Genomic DNA, 20,868 nt, shown 5'->3' on the forward strand with positions numbered 1-20,868 from the left:
TCGAGATACCTGAGGCGGAATCATTCGCAGCTGTTTCCAAGACCTTTCGTGGGCTGTCGCCAGGCTTGGGAATTTGGGGATAACTCAGAAGAGTAGCATCCAACGAACCTCATTGGTGCGGCATTCTGCATGATTTTTAACATTTGTCTGCTTATTAAGACATGATCAAGCTTAGGACCAATCAGGAAAATTTGGTTCTCATCCAACAGAACTGAAGAAGTAATGAGTGGGTTTAGGAAATTGTAAAGGTAGCTAAAACAGTTCAGATACAGCGTTGGGTTTAGAGAAGACATGGCCACAGATGTGACTTAATACGATAGCCGAGTGCTGGGGAGGGAAAGTGTATGTTATTTGTGATAATATTTATGGAAATACAACACAGAGGACACTGTTAAACACTTTTTTGAGGAAGTTGTACTGGTGCTAAAAATTATATCTTTTTTTGAGACAAGGTCTCACTATGTAACTATGGCTGTCTTGGAATTTAGTATGTAGACCAGGCTGGCCTTGAACTCATAGAGATTACCCTGCCTCTGCCTCCTGAATATTGGATATAAGGCAGCAGCTCTAATTCCTTTTTTTTTTTTTTTTTGAAACAGGATTTCTCTGTGTAGCCCTGACTGCCCTGGATCTCGCTCTGTAGACCAAGCTGGCCTTGAACTCACAGAGATCCACTTGCCTCTGCCTCACCATTCCTCAAGAGCCTCCACGACACATTCTCTTGAGTTAAGTGTGTTGTACCTGTGTCTCGAAACCCCCAGAGACCACCAAGGAGTGGATGCAAGCACACAAGGGTCTTTTTATTGCTGGGTTCGAACCTCGGCTGCCACCTGGCAGATAGAGGGAAATGCAGCAGGCCCGGGCTCAGGGGTTGGAGGGTTTTTAAGGGGGAAAAAAAGCCCACAAGCCGGGAATTACATGCCTTGGTGGTTTTTGGGATTGGGTAGAAGGGATATGGGGCAAGGTGATTTTTTGAAACTATTGGTCTAGACTTTTGGTGCAAAACCACATTTGAAACTGTTGGGTTAGACTTTTGGCTGGAAACTACAACCTGCTGACATGATATCTGGATATCTGCAAGGGCCATAAACTGCTGACAGGATGTCTGCAGGAGCATCTGGATCTTGTTAAACTTTACTGCTCTGTTTCTTAATTGGCTGCTTCTAGGGTATCTGTTCGAGTTGTCATAGCACATTCCCGAGGTTCTTCCTGGAACTGAGTAGAGCCCCCGGTCACCAGGTGGTCTAAGATGGAGTCTGTAAAGTCAAGTCTAGGCCTTCATATTGCCTTCACAAGTATACTTTGAGTGGTCCAAACCAGAAAACTGAATTCTGAAGTGCTCCAAAATCAAACTTGTTGAATACAAATAGGATGCTACAATGGAAAATTCCACACCTGGAGTCATAAAGGAGCTTTCGTCAAAAAACGAGGTGCACTAAGGGTTGGTAATGGTGCCGGTGGTGGAGTACTTGCCTAGCATGCTCAGACTTTGGGTTCATCTCCAGCATACACAAAAATAACATGCAGCAGCCAGGCGGTGGTGCATGCCTTAACCCCCAGCACTTGGGAGGAAGAGGCAGGCAGATCTCTGTGTACGCATCCACACACAGACACATACATAGATAGCATGAATTCTAATTGGTCTTAATAATAAAAACTCAGAGTCAGATATAGGGGTAAATGCTGAAAGATCAGAGAAGTAAAGAAGCTAGCCAAAGTCACCTCTTACCTCCACGATGACTTAGACCAAAAAGGGTGAGCTTCCGTCTCTGCCTCACTTATCACTTTCTCTCTCTGCCCAGCCATATCACTTCCTGTCTGTCTGTACAGACCTCCAGGCCTTTATGGTTAGCTAATGGCTAGCTCCATCCTCTGATCTTCAGGCAAGCTTTATTTGTTATAGCACAAAATATCACCACATTTCCCCCTTTTTGTCTAAAATAAAAAAGGTTATAATTAATATAAGAAAAACTATATACAGTAAGTACAATATATATAATATATACAGGCAATAAATAGATCAACAATCTCTAGTTCATTAACAATTGACTAATTCAGAGAAAATACTCCATCATCTATCCTATCTTGGTGAGTCCAAAAGGTTGTACCTAATTCACTTTCTATTCTAACTTGCATTACCAAACTATCTCTTAATATCTCTAAACCCTATACACTTTACACCTCTTTAGTGAATTTCTTTTCTGAATCTGGTAACAAGAAAAACTATAACTATAAAGGCTTCAACTCCATCAGAGACCGGAGAAGGAAATAATACTACCTGAGTAAGCAGGAAGTGCAAACAAGGGACTTCTAAAAAATGTGAGCAATGACGGAAACAGCTGGCTGCCTGGACAGTCACCCAAGCTTCCTCTTCAACATTGGGGCATCCATCTTTGGCCTACCAGTCTAGCATATCTGACAGACTTTTCTGTGAGGCAGGATATTCTGAAGGGCTGTCCTACCTTGTCTTGGCAAAGTTTGGCAGTCACTTTCTTTTGTGTCCGGCTTGTCCATTTTGGACAGCATACTGTTGGCAGTTGAAGCAAGGACATTTTCTTGCCTAGTGGCTAACTTTTGCCACAAAGAAAGTAAACTCCATATGGAGTTTCTTCAATGCCAATCATCTTCTCTGATGTAGATTGGTGCTGCCAGGAGAAGACATGTCTCATTGTCACACACATAAACACAAAAGAACCTATGTTATTAAAACGTCTTAAATGGCCAGGTGGTGGTGGCACACACCTTTAATCCCAGCACTCGGGAGGCAGAGCCAGGCAGATCTCTGCGAGTTCGAGGCCAGTCTAGTCTACAGAGTGAGATCCAGGACAGGCACCAAAACAACACAGAGAAACCCTGTCTCAAAAAAACCAAAGGGGGGAAATATCTTAAATGCCGTATTCTGTAGATCTCTGAAGTGTTTGAAGACAACCTATCTCAAATATATGTTTGACCTTGAAAATATACCCAATATGACTACAAATTTGTAATAGGTGACTCACTACTAACCTGTATTTCTTTATTATCCTAAGTAGTTTGTAATAATAACTTTCAAGTACTAGAAATTTGCATTACATTGTTAAATGAGATCTATAGGTATATACTTTGAACGAGAGTAGAAATGCATGTGCAGTATGTTCTAACAAAATATTCTCAAGTTTGTATCAATATACAAAGATCCATATCAATGTAAAATATTTTAAAACTCGTAGTTGCTCTTTAAAAGTAGATTCAATAATTTACCCTTGCCAGGCAGTGGTGGCACATGCCTTTAATCCCAGCACTTGGGAGGTAGAGCCAGGCGGATCTCTGAGTTCAAGACCAGTCTGGTCTACAGAGCGAGATCCAGGACAGGCACCAAAACTACACAGAGAAACCCTGTCTCGAAAAACCAAAAAAAAAAACCCAAAAAACCAAAAACCAACTTTCTTTTCTTTTTTCAAAACAAGAACCCTGAATCTAATCTCCTAATCTAATCTCCTTTGTTCAGCTTTTTTTTTAAAAGATTTATTTATTATGTATACAGTGTTCTACCTGCATGCTAGAAGAGAGCACCAGACTTCATTATAGATGGTTGGGAGCCACCATATTGTTACTGGGAATTGAACTTAGGACCCTTGGAAGAACAGCCAGTGCTTTTAACCTCTGAGCCATCTCTCCAGCCCAGCTTTTTTTTTTTTTAACCATTACCAATAACAACTTGTAACCAACCACCCTAAATAATGACAAATATCCATAACCCATTGAAAGACCAAAAACTACCCACCCCACCTCTTGGAAATATAGGCATCATGTTTTTTTTTTTGTTTTTTTTTTTTTAAAGATTTATTTATTTATTATGTATACAGTGTTCTGTCTGCATGTATGCCTGCTGGCCAGAAGAGGGTGCCAGATCTCATTACAGATGGCTATGAACCACCATATGGTTGCTAGGAATTGAACTCAGGACCTTTGGAAGAGCAGCCAGTGCCCTTAACCACTGAGCCATATCTCCAGCCCAGGTGTTGTGTTCTTAAAATTATTTCTTGCTGTCTGGGGGCAATGGCATCTTTAGGGGATCCTGAAAGGAAAAATTTGGGTTAATTGTCAAGTCCTGGGAGAGGTAGCTGTATCATTTGTTGTCCAGTCTCTGCATAATTCATTTTCTAGAATTAGTTAGTACTCTATATGACCATTAATATCATGACAAAAAGTTAAAATATATTGATCTTATAAATTTTGAGATAATAGTAATACCGTAGGAAAAGTTTTAAAGAGTCAAAATAAAACCAAAGGATTCTGAGATTAGTATCAATAGAATCATTCCTTGATTTTGGTTTTTCTTCTGTCCCATATCAGGTGGGCTTTCTGACATGAGACAGAGATTTTGAATTTTACTTTAACAAGCACATTTGGGTTTAGAGAAGAGAAGACAGCCACACTCCAACTCCAAAGCCAGCTTTAATTTTTAATTGGATTGGGACTACAAAAAGACCATTTGCATTATGTGTCTGTGGACAACAGCAGAAACAAACATTTGGGAAGATTTACGAAATTTTATCCTGTTGAAAATGGGATATATCAATAAACTAATTTACTCTTGGGAAATTTTTTCTGGATGATTTGTCCTTTTTCTTTACATGTCTCATTTGTCTAGTGGTCTTCAGATTCCTTAGCTGAATGCCTTTATTCTCCTGAAAAGACAAAAACAAAACCATGCCCCACCCTAACTCTGGAGAGGTTTCCTTGTGGCAAGTTATATCTGATCAAATGAAAAGCATTTGTTAGTCATATAAGTTTAAATTGAATGGTCACACTGTTTGATGAGTTATCATCTCTTCTAATTAAGAGGTCTCTCTTGTTCAAATCTAATCTTTATCAATTTTGATTTATGGTTCTCTTGAAATTTTTGTTTTACCTTTTATAGCTGTTCTGTCATACAGAGCAGTATGGTTTTTTACAATAGGCATTAGGTTCTTTAATTGCTCTGGGAAGGAGTTTCCTCCACGACAGGAAACAACTGAACCGAATTTGACATGGGGGCCTGTGAGAGGCCCCTCAAGGTGTTTCCCGATGGCAAAGGGTTACCTTGACTGTCTCTTGTTGATCTACATTCATTAATTCAATGCCGGCCTTTGCCACACCTTCTGCATACTCCAGAAGGGAGGGGTGTTCTGTTTGGATTATGCTAGAAAATATATTTCTAGGAATGCCCTGTTTATAATCCCTTTTTTCTTTTTCTTTTTTTTTTTTTTTAAGATTTATTTATTATGTATACAGCATGTATGACCAGAAGAGGGCACCAGACCTATTACAGATGGTTGTGAGCCACCATGTGGTTGCTGGGAATTGAACTCAGGACCTCTGGAAGAGCAGTCAGTGCTCTTAACCTCTGAGCCATCTCTCCAGCCCTATAATCCCTTTTTTAGGTGATCTTGTTTACCGAAATTAAAACACCTGGCATTTCGATTTTTCTTAAACCTCAGGAAATCACCTCTCCTATCCAAACATCATCATGGTTATGAGATTTAATATTGACTGTATCTCAGATCCATTCCTCCAAGGGTACTGATCTTGCCTCTAACGGCCTAATTGCCCTTTTGCATTGTGTATTAGCATTTTCAAAAGCCAGAGATTCAATTATTATTTGTCTAGCTTCTGAATTTGGTATAATTCTATTTACTGCTGAAGTTGATCTTTGTAAGAAATCAGTGAAGGTTTCTTTTGGGCCCTGTATAACTTTAGTAAATGACTCAGTTTTCTTTCCTACTTTAATTCTGTCCCAAGCATTCAAATCTGCTGCATGGCATAAAGCCAGGATGTGGTCATCATATAGAGATTGCCTTTGTACATTAGCATAATCTCCCTCTCCAAGAAGTTGGTCTTGGGAGATTTCAATAACTCTTAGCCTCATCTTTCCACCAGGTCCTCCACTGTAATTGAGGACCAGGCTCCAAGACTGCTATAACCAAGTCTCTCCAGTCTTGAGAGATAATTCTATTACAAGTTGACCACGAGTTTAGAGTTTAACATCTGCTTCACAAAAGGTGAATGCATGCCATACGAGGCTATAGCTTCCTTGAATTTCCTTAAATCTAACATTTCCATAGGAGTCTATTCAGCTCTTACACAGCCTTGGGGATATCTGTCATTTGGCAGTTCCTGTAAGGTTACTGGATAAATTAAAGTTGATTGTTTGAAAACTTTAGACTGTTCCTCTCTAACCTTATAATGCAACACTGAGATTGGTTCTCCTTTAAATTCCTCTGTCTGGGTCTGAATATCTCTATGATCTGTTTTAATAAGTTTTTCTAAAACTTGTATCTTAGCATTCATATTAACCAACTTTTTTAGTGATAAAACAAAAATGATAAAACAGATAATGTTTATAATTGATATTACATAAATCCCATCTAAATTATCCTCTCATTTCATTGTTCCATTTTCAAGCCATCCGTCATATTATCGTACAGAGACCTAACTCCCTCCATTGTAATAGTGTTTCCCATTTTTTTTTTTTTTTTTTTTTTTTTTTTTTTGGTTTTTTCGAGACAGGGTTTCTCTGTGTAGCTTTGCACCTTTCCTGGTACTCGCTTTGGAGACCAGGCTGGCCTCGAACTCACAGAGATCCACCTGGCTCTGCCTCCCGAGTGCTGGGATTAAAGGCGTGCGCCACCACCGCCCGGCATGTTTCCCATTTTTTAATATGGGGAAAAAACTCTCTTTTAACTAATTCCTCCCTTTAAGAATTCCCAATTGAATCAGCAAATTTGCAGACAATGACAGTTCAGATGACAGTTTAGTGTGAGGCTGACTGCTTTTGCACAGAACAGTAGAAGCCTGAGTGGGTTTTCAAGGCAGCTACCTAGTTTGGCAGTAGGGGTCCAGGGAAGTCCCACCAGGAGAGGGACCATGATGTCTGGAAAACGCACACAGGAGAGATAGTGGGGAAGAAACGTGTGGCAGGAGCTGCCTAAAGGCAGCGCTGGCCATGGTGAGGGGCTAACTTGGGCAGCATTTGGAGTTTGCTGCAGAGAGGCTGCAACAGAAAAAGCCAAGAGCTGCTCAGAGGGCTTGGAGAAAAGAAAGGAAAACCTAGCTGGTGGGGTGGTGACTCCGGCCACATGCAGCTCTGACCTGTGCCAGTGGCTGCGAAGCCACAGGCAAACGACTTTTTCATGAGTTCATGCTCTACAAGTTGGACACCAGGTGTAGTGTGAATTCTAATTGGTCCTAATAATAAAAACCCAGAGTCAGATAGAGGGGTAAATGCTGAAAGATCAGAGAAGCAGAGCAACCAGCCACTAGAAACTTCTTACCTCCCCACCTTCTCAGACCGAAAAAGGGTTGAGCTTCTGTCTCCGCCCCACCATATCACTTCCTGTCTGTTATCTATATAGACCTCCAGACCTATCATTAGCTAATGGCTTCTGATCTTCAGGCAAGCTTTATTTGTTAGCGCACAAACAAAACATCACCACACACATACACATAACTAAAAATAACAAAAATAAATCTTTCAAAGCACTTCTACATAAATGACTTCATATGTTTTTCTCACTGATCCTACGGAGAATAGACAGTGCTGTAGCAACCACCGTACAGCTTTTCTTGACCTTTTCAAGGCTCAGGAGAGTGACGCAAATGTGGCTGTTGGGATTGTAGCCCATTGATAGAGTGTGCACTTGCCATTTGTGAGGCCCTGGTTTGATCTCTAGCAATACACACACACACACACACACACACACACATGCACAAAATTACCATTGATTTCCTTTTTTTTTTTTTTCCGAGACAGCAGGGTTTCTCTATGTAGTTTTGGTGCCTGTCCTGGATCTTGCTCTGTAGACCAGGCTGGCCTCGAACCCACAGAGATCCACTTGGCTCTGCTTCTCAAGTGCTGAGATCAAAGGTGTGCGCTGCTGCCACTGCCGCTGCCGCCGCCGCCGCCACCACCACCACTACCACCCAGCTTGATTTACTTTTTTTTTTTTAAACAGATAGTGTCAGAGTAGATATTGAACCACACTGTTCTTAAATTTATGTTACTAGGCCTGTGGTCTCCAGACATCACTGGAGTCCCATAGTTTTCAGTTGAGGAAGTAAGTAGAAGCCAAAAGCTTGAAGAACAGGGTAAGAGTCAATATTCTGCAGAAATAAGGAAGATGATAACTTCATACTATCACCTTTGGTACATAAGGGAATTGGACCAGCAGCTCTCCCATCTTCTTAGTAGCTTACAAAGGAAGGGGATGCCATCCGTTGGCAAAATCATTCAAAGTGATAGAAATGCCTTTTGGGGAATAATAATATGGACAATAAAACCTGGAAAAATGGGTATATGTGCTAGATCTGATAACACTGGCTTTGGATCCCAGCACTTGGGAGGCAAAGGCAGGTAGATCTCTGTGGATTTGAGGCCGCCTGGTCTACATAGTGTGTTACAGGCCAGTCAAGACTACACAGTAAGATCCTGTCAAACAAAACAAAACAAAACAAAACAACAAAACCTCTGTGTAGTCATTGAGCAAGAGCTAGAGGATTTGGGGAGCAGGATAGGACGTTTGATCAGAACTCCAAAATATGGAAGAGAAACTCTAGGAAAGAATGGCAAGTCCAACTTTTGACATGGTTAGTTTGCTGTAGCAGAGGTACGATCCATGGGTTATAAATAGACTGCAGGTGGGAGTGGTCGCATGTGCTTTTAATCCCAGCACTTGAGAGGCGAAGGCTGGCAGATCTCTGAGTTTGAGGCCAGCCTGGTCTACAAAGTGAGTCCCAGGACAGCCAGGGCTGTACAGAGAAACCTTGTCCTGAAAAACCAATAAATAAATAAACCACTAACATTACCATCATTTTTTTGTTGTCCCCCCCCCCCCCGCCCCCTCCCTCCCCCAGCCCCAAGATAGGGTTACTCTCTGTGTAACAGTCCTGGCTGTCCTTGAACTCACTTCGTAGACCAGGCTGGTCTTGAACTCACACAGATCTGCCTCTGCCTCTCAAGTGCTGGAAATAAAGGTGTGTGCCACCACACATGGCTGCCACCATTCTTTTTAAAAATGTTTATTTATTTTTATGAATGTGTGTACCTGAGTGCATGTATGTGTACCATGCATGTGCAGGAGCTCTTGGAGGTCAGCAGAGGGCATCAGATCCCTAGAACTGGAGTTACAGGTGGTTGTGAGCTGCCATGTGGGTGCTGGGAATTGACCCTGGGTCTTCTGTAAGAGCCATGAGTACTGCTGAGCCATCTCTCTAGTCCACCGGCTTTTGGACATTATGGAACAGTTGGGTCTGGCATCTGCTCAGTCCTCTCTAAAGACTTCTTCAGCTCTGTCAACCACAGGAAAGTGGCTCTGTCTTGTCACACTGAATGTCCTCTGCACTTCATCTGAGAACAAAGGAATCAAGAGCTATAGAAAATAGCTTTTTCTAAAGAAAGAAAGAGTTTGAGATTCCTGTGTTTCCTCTCCTACACTCCTTTGCCTTTCAAGGATGCCAGGTTCCAAATTTAGCATTTGCATTTTGTTATGCACTCATCCCCCTCCGCCTGCCCAATGTTATCCAAATACCTCTCTGTTCTGTGGGTTTAGACACTGTTACTTTTGCTCAAGAACCTTACTCTGGGAAATTAGATGCCCCCCTCCTTTTTTTATTCATAATCAGAAATTTAACTCTGCCGTCCAGTTGGCCTTGGAGGAGAATATGAAAACCGCAGGACCTCAGTGAGAGCACAGAGATCGCAGTCTCCAGGAGGGTGATCTCCTGAGCAGTGGCCTGCTGGTTCAGATACACACAAGCCAGAGTGTCAGAGCCATTCACAGTGGGCAACGGTCAGCTTCTTGCTGGCCTTGCTGTTCCTGGTGAAAGCACCCCACGGCCTCTGCAATGCTCACACTATCTTTCACCTCCCCAAAGATTGCGTCCTTGCCGTCCAACCAGTCTGGTACTCAGGAAGTGCAGATGAAAAACTGGGAAACGTTTATGTTTGGTTCAGCATTTTCGATGGACTAGATGCCAGGACCTGTATGTTGACATCCCAACACATGAACTCACAACCTTGGCTCATGAATCCTGGACTGATTCTGGGAGAGTAGGCCGGGTAACTGAATCGGTTCCCTTCAGTGCTCCCTAGCACCCACCAGAAAACCAGGATTGACTCAATGAATTATTATCTTAATATGGGGGAACAGAAATAGGCGGGTCCTGGGAGCTTGCTGGCCAGCCAGCCTAGCAAAAATGGTGAGCTTCAGGTCCAGGGAGAGACCCTGTTTCAAGGAATGAGGTGAAAAGCAGTAGAGGAAGACACCTAAGGACTCCTTTGGTCTCCGCATGTCTGAACACCCCCACTCAATCCTACACACAGGTACATACATACATATGCCATTCAGCACAGACTCCTCCAAAAACCTCTTCCATTCTTTTTTCAACTGGAGGGCCTTCAACTTGCTATGTAGCGGAGGATGGCTTTGAACTTCTGATCCTCGTGGCTCCACCTCCTGAGTGCCGGAATTGGAAGCGTTTGCCAACTTGCCAGGTTCAGACTCTCTCCCCATCTGGGTCTGATGAAAAGGTGCACCGGCAAGTTCAGCCTTCGCCGCACCCTTGCTGCCTCTATTTTTGGTTAAGTGCTGCCTCCTGGCGACTACTCAGGACACCTTTGGGGCAACCTGGCCACTTTCTTTAATCTGGAACCTTGAAGCTAATGCAACAGTTCCCCCGAGGGGGCCGAGAGTCTGAACGTGAAGGCAGGCAGAGATAAAGTCCAGGAGACCCCCAGCCCGGGCTGCAAGCAGGTCCCGCTCCTTCCCCCCGCTGTCCCCGGGGCTTCCTTCCGAGGTTCAGCCAACTCCTCGGTTGGAGGCAGGCGCTGTCTGGGGTTGGGGTTTTTGGTCAGACCGCCGTCTGGCTGCCAGCTCCAGCTAGATTGGGAGGGAGGAAAGAGGAGGCTGGGTGTGCCTGGGGCAGAGGACACATCTCTAAGGTCATTTTCATTCCCCGGGGACTCATCTTGTAGGCGCGGGGCCGGCCTGGGGGGCGGGGGGGGGGGTCGGCTTGCCGGGCCTTTGGGTTCTCAGACCTTTGTTTCCTTCTCTCTCATTCACCACAATTCCTTTTTCCAGAGCTTCTTAGATACAAGGGAAGGGAACAGAAGGGACGCCGGGTAGAGTGGGGTAGGGTCTCCATCCCCACCCCGATAGAGCCCTGTTCGGCGCCTGCCCATTTGAGGGCATCGAGGGCATTGTGGCTAGGTCGGGTATTGAGCGGCCCAGATTTTAGCGCTGCAGACCAAGAGGAAGAGCCAACTAGAGGGAGGTGCGGGCGGGGCCCCAGTGAAATGAGAGTGGCTGGGAGGGAGCGTGGGAGAAAGAGGCAAAGGTGAGCCCGCTGGTCGAGGGGGATGGGCCGCATCTAGACGGGGGCCCTGGAAAAGAACGTTAGGTATGGAAGGGCCTTTTAGTTTTTCCATTAGCTAAACAAAAGTCAGTTTCGTTTCTGGTGTGCATATATGTTGAGTGTGGTGTATGAGCACGTGTGTGTGTGTGTGTGTGTGTGTGTGTGTGTGTGTGTGTGTACTTGTGCCTGTGTCAAAAGGATGCAGGGTGTGCACACTCGATCACTCTGCTGAGTCCCTTGAGATAAGGTCCCTCACCCCATCTGGAGCTTGGGTGGCAGCCATCAAGACTCAGCAATCCTCCTGTCTCCACCCAGAGTAGCTTTTTACTAGGGTGCTGGGATTAGAACTCAGTTCCTGCAGTCCTTCCCCTCTTCTTCCTTCCTTCTCTCTTTCCTTCATCTCCTCTTTTCTTTCTTTTTTTCCTTCGTTCTTTCTTCTTTTCTAAAAAAATTTTTTGGAGACAGGATTTTTGCGGTCTAGGCTAGCCTCAGACTCATTATGTACTGAGGCTGGCCTTGAACTCCAGATCCTCCTGCCTCCACATCCCAAAGGCTGGGTTTGAGCTATCATCGTGACTAGCTCTAAAATTCTCATACCCCACCCCCACTGGCTGCTAGAGATGGAACCTGGGATCGTGAGCTTGCTAGGTAAGTGCTCTGCCACCAAGTCCTGAAAGTCAATTTCAAACTGTTCTCAGTCTGTCAGTAAAAATGAAAACCACACTCCTCCCCTAAAGCCATTAAGATGGAAAAGATTAAGTATCTGTGAATTCTCCTTACTCTAATCCAAGTGTAGTAACACCAGGTGGCCTGGGGGGCAAATTCAAGGACCCACCCAGGAGCCCAGCCGGCTGGGACATCAGAGAAGAGTATTGTTCATCTTTTGACTTATTTATCCAGCAAACATCTCTCCGTGGTTTGTGTGAGCTTTCCTCCCCCACAGGGTACAATGGTGAACAGAGCTCTTCTGATGTTTATCTCCTGTTGGCTGAGGTGAAGACCAACACATAATACCAGGAATGAAAAATGTCACAGGAAAGAATGTTCCCAGTAGGGAGAACGGTCAAACAGTCATTGTAAAAGCTCTGTGGCAGGAGTGAGGTTGTTGTGTGGTCCCAGGAGCAAGGCCAGACTTTTGTGATACAAAGCAGGGGTAACTCTCTCTCTGCCTATGGCCCTCACCCCCCACTTGATAACCTGGATCTCTCCCCAGAGTAAGATTAAAGGGCAGGTCGGCCAGGGAACAGCCTAGATCTAAAAGGGCCTCACATTTTCCTTGGAATAATTCTCATTGGGTGCCAGTGAATTCTGATGTCTGCCTTTTGGTAACATGGGACTCGGCTCCTATCTAGTGATGCAGCCAGAATTAAAGTTTATTTTCTTTCCTGCGTGTATACGTGCTGTGCCCAGTACTGCACGTGAATGCAAGTGCCTGCAGAGGCCAGAAGAGGGCGTCAACTGTGCAGAGAGACAGGCAATTGGGAGCTGCCTGACGGGTGTGAGGTGGCTCCAGAATAGCAGGACATGCTCCTAACAGCGTCATCTCTCTAGTCCCCGTCAGAATTCTTGAGCCCTTATCTGGACCAATCGGGAGTAATTTGCAGAACACGGATGTGAGTTGCAGGGTGTGGACTGGAGACCAGCAAACTGATGGCTGCCTAAAGGCAGCAGCCACACCTGGGATTGGGCTGCTGTGAAGTGGCCCTTCCCCGGGACGGAGATTTCTACTGTCTACGTTTTCTGTGGTTTAACATGCCTACCAAGAGGTAGCTTCTGAAAATGACATCTCTAGTATAAAGCAGCTCATACAGCTTTTAAACATTTTATTTATTTATTTTTTTACTATAGTGTGTTCCTGTGTGTGAATGTATGTGTGTACAGGTGTGTGTGCACGTGCCACAGTGCAAGTGTGTCAGAGGACAGCTTTTTTTAAATTTTAATTAATTAATTAATTAATTAATTAATTTTTGTTTTTGTTTTTCAAGACAGGGTTTCTCTGTGTAGCTTTGCACCTTTCCTGGATCTCGCTTTGGAGACCAGGCTGGCCTCGAACTCACAGAGATCTGCCTGCCTCTGCCTCTCGAGTGCTGGGATTAAAGGCGTGCGCCACTACTGCCCGGCTTATTTTATTTTATTTTATTTATTTATTTTTTTTGGTTTTTCGAGACAGGGTTTCTCTGTGTAGCTTTGCGCCTTTCCTGGGACTCACTTGGTAGCCCAGGCTGGCCTCGAACTCACAGAGATCCGCCTGGCTCTGCCTCCCGAGTGCTGGGATTAAAGGCGTGCGCCTCCACCGCCCGGCTATTTTATTTTTTTTTAAAGACAGGTTCTGGGTAGCCCTGGCTGTCCTGGAACTCACTGTGTAGGTCAGTCTGGGTTCGAACTCACAGAGATCTGCTGGGATTAAAGGGTTAAAGACCTGTAGCACCATGCCTGGCCAGAGGACAGCTTTGGGGAGTTGCTCTTCCCCTTTCTTGGATCAGCTTGTCAGGTTTTGAAGGCCAGCACTTTTACCTGCAGAACCATCCCCCCAGCCCTCGTCTACTTTTTATTCCAAGATCACATTTCCCCCGTTTCTGCAAAGTAAACATTCAACAGATATTTAAATAACGTGGTTTGAAAGGCTGCCAATTTAGGAATGTGCCCAGGGTGGCGCAGGTCTAGTTTTTTTAACCTAGCAACTCAAACTCATTGTTAACAACTCCTCAGCCAATTAGGGATCTGAGCTGTGAGTGGGCTTGTTGATATCTGGGTACACGCTTGGCTGTACCCACAGGTGGCCTTCATCGGTATGCGCTGGCTTCCTTGGTTTGTTTTAGAGGCTGAAATGGCACAAACTCTTGAGATAGGACTGCAGAATTTCACTGGCCTGACGGAGGGATCTCGGGACCAAATGCTGTAAGCACAGCCCGGAGGGAGGGTAGGAGAGTTAGGAAATAGAATGAAGGAGAGGTAGAGAGGGGGCTCCGGAGGGCACTTTAAATTGCAGGGTACACTTAAGTGCCCAGCCAGCGAGGGCAATGAGGACCACGAGGGGCTGATGCGGGGAGGAGGAGCCGAACAGAGGAGAGGATGCCTGGGTGTCAGCGTGCCCCTGCTCCGAGGTCCTCTGGGTCTGACCAGGCAGCCTCAGCTCCAGCCCGTCCTCTGGCCCCTCCCCACTGCCGGCCAGAGTCACACATGTGTTTTCCTGTTTTCCATTTCGGTCCGTCACCCTCTGCCTTTTCTGCTCCTCGGAGTCAACAGCTGCTGAAGTCACACCCCTGACTGTCTTAACTACCACCCCTCACCCCAGTGTGCTGATAGCCCCCTCCTCCCTGCACTTGCCCAAAGGTCTCCAGACAGGTAAGAGGTGGGGAAGCAGGGAAAGTGGATGTGTGGGGAAGCACAGGACGAGGATGGAGTACCTGAAAATGGGCCAAGGGGAGACGAAGAACCTTATTTCTTGCTCCTAGCCCTGGCCCTGTCTAGGTAGAGCCTAGAGTCTGGAGACTTCAGCCTCTGGTTAATGGGAAGTCCTGGGCAGAACAGTAAACAGTTTCTTTCTTTTCTTTTTTTTTTTTTTTTTTACTCCCCCCCCTTTTTTTTTAAAGGGACGGTCTTAGTTATAGTGGAATATAGCAAAACAAATGGAGAGCTGGAGAGGGAGGGGCCGAGCAGCTCTTGTGGAGTGATGAGGAGTCTAAGTGCATCAGCGAGTATCTGTTTTGTTTCTGTTGTTAAGGGGGGCACCCAGACCAGTTGGGTAGCGGAAGGCAAACCCTGGGGTCTCTGAGGGAGAAAGCGTGTTCTCACAGGAGCTCGTGGAGCTTGGCTGAGGAGTCGAGAGTCTGAACCGTGTGCAGGTTCCTGGAGGAAGGGTGTTTCAGTGCTGCTGTTGGAGCATGGTAGTTCAACACTGGCTGGCTGAGCACTCCGGGACTGATGTTCTGGTGCCCGCCGGACTGAAAACTTCTCTAGGCTGTCCAGTGAGTGTACTTTTTTTTCCCTGGCATAGCCACGATGTTCTCAGAGATGAGCACACCAAAGGCAAGGGGAAAATGACAAGGAGTGTGAAGGCTTCTGTGAAGCCCGCTTTGCCGAGGTCCTTTAGGAGAGCCCGGGGGAGGCTGCTTTACCAGGCTGTCTGAATGGAGGAAGTGTTCCACAGAGAGCCAGGGTCTCAGGGAGGAGAGTGAGCCGCCAAAGGCGTTGTCTTCTTGTCTTTGGGGCTAGGCAGTGGTTGAGAAAAGGGGGGGACATTTCCATGACTGGCAGCCTCTTGTGCCTGACTGCAGGGCTGGGAAGATGAATCCATTTGTAGTACTTCCTGGTGAGACCACTAGGGCATGCTATTTGCTGGGGCGTGGACTCTGTCTTGGGCTGATCTGGCTCAGTGCTTTGAGGATTTCACTTTTATGATAGCCAGCCACGAATTCAACCTTGTGCACCCCACCCTCCATTTCCTTTTTTTCCTCTCTTTCCTGGGTTTCACATTTGGATTTGTACTCCGTTGGTGCTGGTGTATTTTGATCCCCAAAAGGCAGGTGTCCTGATGTGTGCTTCTGTGTCTTTAGTAGTGGGCACCCTAGACATCACAGCACTCTGGGCAGACATCCTCACCGCTCATTCTCACCCAGAGACAGGGAGTAGCAGCCTGAAGGCAGTGACAGTGTCACCTACAGCCACCTACAGACTGCAGGGGCTTTCTTTCCAATCCGATCCAAGCTCCTCTAGGTAACTCATTAGGAGCCACCTGGAGTGGTTTCCTGTCTAAAGGGAAGGCCAAGAGACCAGTGACCAGCAAGGGCTGGAGAGCAGGAGGTTGAGCAGATAGCAAAGCTCTGTGATCTTTGCTGCCTACCTCCCCTCTACCTTGGCACCCCACAGAGTGTGTGGTACCTGCCTTGTGGGGCTGCATACAGTTCAGTGAGATAACGCACTGACATGTGTAGCCGTGTGTCTGGCCTGGATAAGAACTCAAGCAATGCTAGGACTACTTTTATGGAAGCCTTTCAGGGGATGCTGGGAGAAAAGGAGAGTGTCTTCCAGGTGGTTTTCAGATGTATGTAGGGCTGTCTTGTGAGGGACATGAGCTTTACAATTTTTGTTTTAATTTAATTTTACGTGTGTGGGTGTTTTGTCTGCATGTATGGACAGTGCCCATGGAGTCCGGAAGAAGGCATCAGAACTGGAGCTGAAATTGTGAGCCACCATGTGGGTGCTGGAAATTGAACCCGGGTCTTCTCAAGAACGGCCAGTGCTCTTAACTGCTGAGCCATCTCTCCATCCTCAAGCGTGGTCTGTGGAAGGCCTAAGCCCAGCACTCCATCTTGATTTAGCTAAAGATTTTAAGGGGCCAGAATGGAAAGGTGAGCCACAGAGATTAACCTCTAGGATGTTTTTGTAGAGTAACCAGAGAGGGGTAGGAAGGGTAGAAGGAGGGCACAGTTCAGTTTCAGAACAGGTAGGTTGTCAAAGACTCAGAGTATCAGATTTAAAGTAGACTATAAAGACAGAATAAACTATGATTTCCAAAATGCGAAACCTTTGCTGTTTATTCTGGGCCTGCCTAGCATAGCTCAGTGAAACCTTATTTCCACGCTTATTTGTATGTGGGGGTAGGTAAGCACTCTACCATTGAGTGACACTCCAGCCCTCCATATGTATGTATATACTTATTTATTCACTTATTGTTTGTTATTATTATTGAGACAGGGTTTCTCTGCATAACCTTGGTTGTCCTGGAACTCACTCTGTAGACCAGACTGGCCTTGAACTCACAGAGATCCGCCTGCCTCTGCCTCCCTAGTGCTGGGATTAAAGGCGTGCGTCACCATCGCCCCTATAGGAATTTTTGGATGTCCCAGAGGTCTTACTTAGTATGTTTCCCTAAGGATGAAAGAGCCCACTGGTGGGATGGAGTTGTACCCAGAAGTTTGGTCTCATTTCTGGACCATATTTCTTTTGAAATAACTTGAGGCTCAGACTTTGGGGTGGTGGTCTGAGTTTAGAGGCTGTCACCCTTCTCTCTGCATGGGGAAGTGCACAGAGCTCTCACTTCGGGCGCCCACACAGGGCGTCTGAACCGCTCTCACACTTCCTGTAATCTCAGCATATGAACAATGTGTCGCATTCTATAGCCTTCCTGCCTTTCTTATTTGGGATGAGAGAGAAATGAGGTTTGGGTGGGACATGGAGGATACCGGAGAAGAGGTCTGCGCCACCGCTGTGTCCTTGCTAACTTATTAAGACACTCCAGGGTTGCAGAGAACACACCCAGCTGGCTGTCCCTTCCCTCTGGGCCTCCTGTCCTGGGGCCGAGCTGACGAAGGAGACTCCTGAGCGAGCACCTTCTTATCACAGAAAGTGCTGAGCCAAGAGCTCCTAGCTGCCCCTTTTGCAGATGTGAAAGGCTTGTGAACCTTGGACCCAGATTCTTGCTTAACACTCCTCTCCCTTTTCCTCACCCCTTCCTTTTCTAGCTCCCCCACCTCCTCCTCCCTTCTTGACCTGACTTAAGTCCGGCAGGCATTTGTCTAGGCTTCCCTTTTACTGTTGGAGGAAGGAGGAGCGGGTCAGACCACTGCTCTTGTGGGGCGTGTGCCTCTTTGTCTCTGTGACTGCTGCTGGCCATTGCTGGAGGAACCTGCTTGTATCCAGAGCCAGGGAGTGAGTGTGCCCCGCCCTGTCCCCTTGCTAGCCCCTCTCTGCTGTTCTGCGTGTCCGGTCACTTCCTCCCGCTCCAGAACCTCTCTCGCTCTAGTGTTTCCCCATTTGTCTTACTAAGCTTTCCGAGTTTGTGCAGCTGTCCCGAGCTCTGTATTTCCAGGCATCTGCTGCCCGGCTTGAGCTCTTTCCTTTCCTTGGTTTTGGTCTGGTGTGTCTCCAGCAGTTCTGCAGTGGGTGGGCAGCCACCACCCACTGCCTCCAGCCACCTCTGGGTTCTGCTGTGTATTTGGGCCACCCTTCTGAAAGATCACTGCTATTTTTTTGGCTGGTGTGGATGTGAGTGATTTGGTGGCAGGAGACCTGGGATGGTAGAGGCTGGGACAGGTATCTGGGAAAGGAAAAGCAACATCAAGAGAATTGCCTGTCTCTTTTCAGGATGGGTGGGGCTGCTTGGGCTTTGCCAACGTCAGAGATGCCAGCTGACCGTTTGTTAATGGATATTCCCGAGCAGGGAGGTGGCTGTGCATCCCTAGCAGGGGCACTTTGAAAGCTTCAGGCTCGCACCCGGAGTCCTTAGGGGAGAGCGCGGCCTGTCAGCAAAAAGAGGATCTGGCAAATTAGTCGCTTGCAAGGGCTGGTTCCTCATGCAGGCATCTTAGCATAGTGACATTTGAAACTGAAATCGGAGGGAAGACAGGCTTTTTTGGGGGGTCGTGGGGGGCGGGGAGCCCGAAGAAAAGGTTCAAACCACTATGATTGTGTGGAGAGCTACTGAACGGCCTCATGCCTGTCCTCTGTCACAGTAGGTCAGGATTTAGTTGTCAGAGTAAATAAGGCATGCTACATCATAAGGATGAGAGACCAGGGTGCTGTTCTTCTGGGGGAAAAGTCAAGTTGGGATCACGTTGACAAGGCTTGGGGGAAGAGGTTTTCGGGAGGTTGGAAGCGAGTCGGAATTGTGGTGGGTGCTGACTGTGTTGGACCCTGCGGAGTTGGGGGGAGAGATGCTGTGTGGTTACCAACCTAATCTTCTTTCTTCCTTAGAGGGCAATGCAAGCAAGCTGGTGAAGGCCTTCCTCCTCTCCACCATGGTCGACAGCACCAAGTATGAAGTGGCTGCCCAGCATGAGGCAAATACCTCTGCTCTGGGGGATGGGGCCAGCCCAGGGGCCGAGCAGGTAAAACTGAAGAAGGAGATCTCGCTACTTAACGGCGTGTGCCTGATAGTGGGGAACATGATTGGCTCCGGCATCTTTGTCTCCCCCAAGGGCGTACTCATGTACAGTGCCTCTTTTGGCCTCTCACTCGTCATCTGGGCAGTTGGGGGCATTTTCTCCGTCTTTGGGGCCCTTTGTTATGCCGAACTGGGTACCACCATTAAGAAATCTGGGGCCAGCTATGCTTACATCCTGGAGGCCTTCGGGGGATTTCTTGCCTTCATCCGCCTCTGGACTTCTCTGCTCATCATTGAACCCACCAGCCAGGCCGTCATCGCCATCACCTTTGCCAACTACATGGTGCAGCCCCTCTTCCCGAGCTGTGGTGCCCCCTATGCTGCTGGCCGCCTGCTGGCCGCCGCCTGCATCTGTAAGTAGAGGTGGGGCAGGAACGGTGATGTGGAGGACAGGGCAGAAGTGGGGCGTGAGTCCAGTCAAGAAGGAGTTGGGGAATGAATGCCTATGACAATTTTTTTTTTATTGTAAATTAATGTATACTGAGGGAGTCTAGCTTAACAAGCCCTCAAGTGGAGGCTCTGAGTTCAATCCCACCAGAACTACTCCTAAAGAGTTTTGTGTGAAAATTCAGTTCGTCGTAATTTAAGGGTGAATACAGAGCTTGTCTAGCATGCATGAGGCGGTGGGTTTGATCCCCAGCACTGTATAAATTGTGTGTGGTGTTACCTGTAGCCCCGCCGCCCTGGAGATGGAGCCTTCTTGAGAGTCAGGAGTTCAAGGTCATTTCTTCCTTAGCAAGTTTGAGGCCAGCCTTGTCTACAAGAAACCCTGTCTCAAAAAGCCAACAAACAGGTTGGGTGTGATGCCTTTAATTCCAGAAGGCAGCTGGATAGCTTTCTGAGGCCAGCCTGGTCTACATAGTGAAACTCTGTCTCAAACAAACAATTTAGTACAGTGCTAAAAAATAAAGGAAGAACAGGGCGGTGGCGGCGCACGCCTTTAATCCCAGCACTTGGGAAGCAGAGGCAGGCGGATCTCTGTGAATTCGAGGCCAGCCTGGGCTACAGAGTGATTTCCAGGACAGTCAGTTAGGACTACACAGAGAGACCCTGTCTGGGAAAAGGAAGACGCCCACCTCACCTTTCCCTGTGTCTGGTGGCATGTAGCAATTGGCACGTTCTCATGTCCTTCCTGGTTGTTCTCCTTCAAGGGTAGCTCTGTTCTCTTTCCTTTTCCAGTGACGTAGGACAATACCATTGTACCTGTAATTCTTAGCATTAGCAGATTGCCTAGCTGCTGGTCCTGTTCATGGCCCTGTACACTAGTTCCTGTTTCTCAGATTTGCGGGGGATCATGGGTAATGGTGCCCTGCATTAGTTAGCCGCTTAGTTTGTGCACTTCCAATTTTCCTTCCTTCCTTCCTTTCTTCCTCCCCCTCCTCCTTTTTTTTCTGAGATAGGGCCTTGCTGTATAGCACAGACTGACCTGGAACTCAGTACGCTACCCGGTCTGATCTTGAACTTGGGATCTTCATGGCTCAGCCTCTGCAGTACAGGATTGTAGGCCTGTGCCACTGTGCCTGGGTCATGAGTGATTTTTGATTATAGGCATATTGACACACAGTAGCTGTATGGATTATGAGAGATCGTGTGAATTTTATATTTTTTGG

General features: G+C 46.7%; 1 protein-coding gene across 11 annotated transcripts in view; it reads left to right on the top strand.

Moving 5' to 3' along the window:
- The window catches only part of Slc7a7 (solute carrier family 7 member 7), a 61,070-nt gene continuing 40,202 nt past the window's right edge, over positions 1-20,868 (top strand). The window contains exons 1-3 of one of the 11 annotated variants that reach the window (XM_052733258.1): positions 2-115; positions 16,513-16,724; positions 19,069-19,611. In XM_052733258.1, the coding sequence (XP_052589218.1) occupies positions 16,568-16,724; positions 19,069-19,611 (700 nt within the window). In that variant the 5' untranslated portion in view covers positions 2-115; positions 16,513-16,567. The other 10 variants (XM_052733259.1, XM_052733263.1, XM_052733262.1 and 7 more) reach the window with 10 other exon arrangements.

This window comes from Peromyscus californicus, unplaced genomic scaffold (assembly GCF_007827085.1).
Source record: "Peromyscus californicus insignis strain IS unplaced genomic scaffold, ASM782708v3 Scaffold_12__1_contigs__length_115047231, whole genome shotgun sequence".
In the NCBI taxonomy this organism is placed as follows: Eukaryota; Metazoa; Chordata; class Mammalia; order Rodentia; family Cricetidae; genus Peromyscus; species Peromyscus californicus.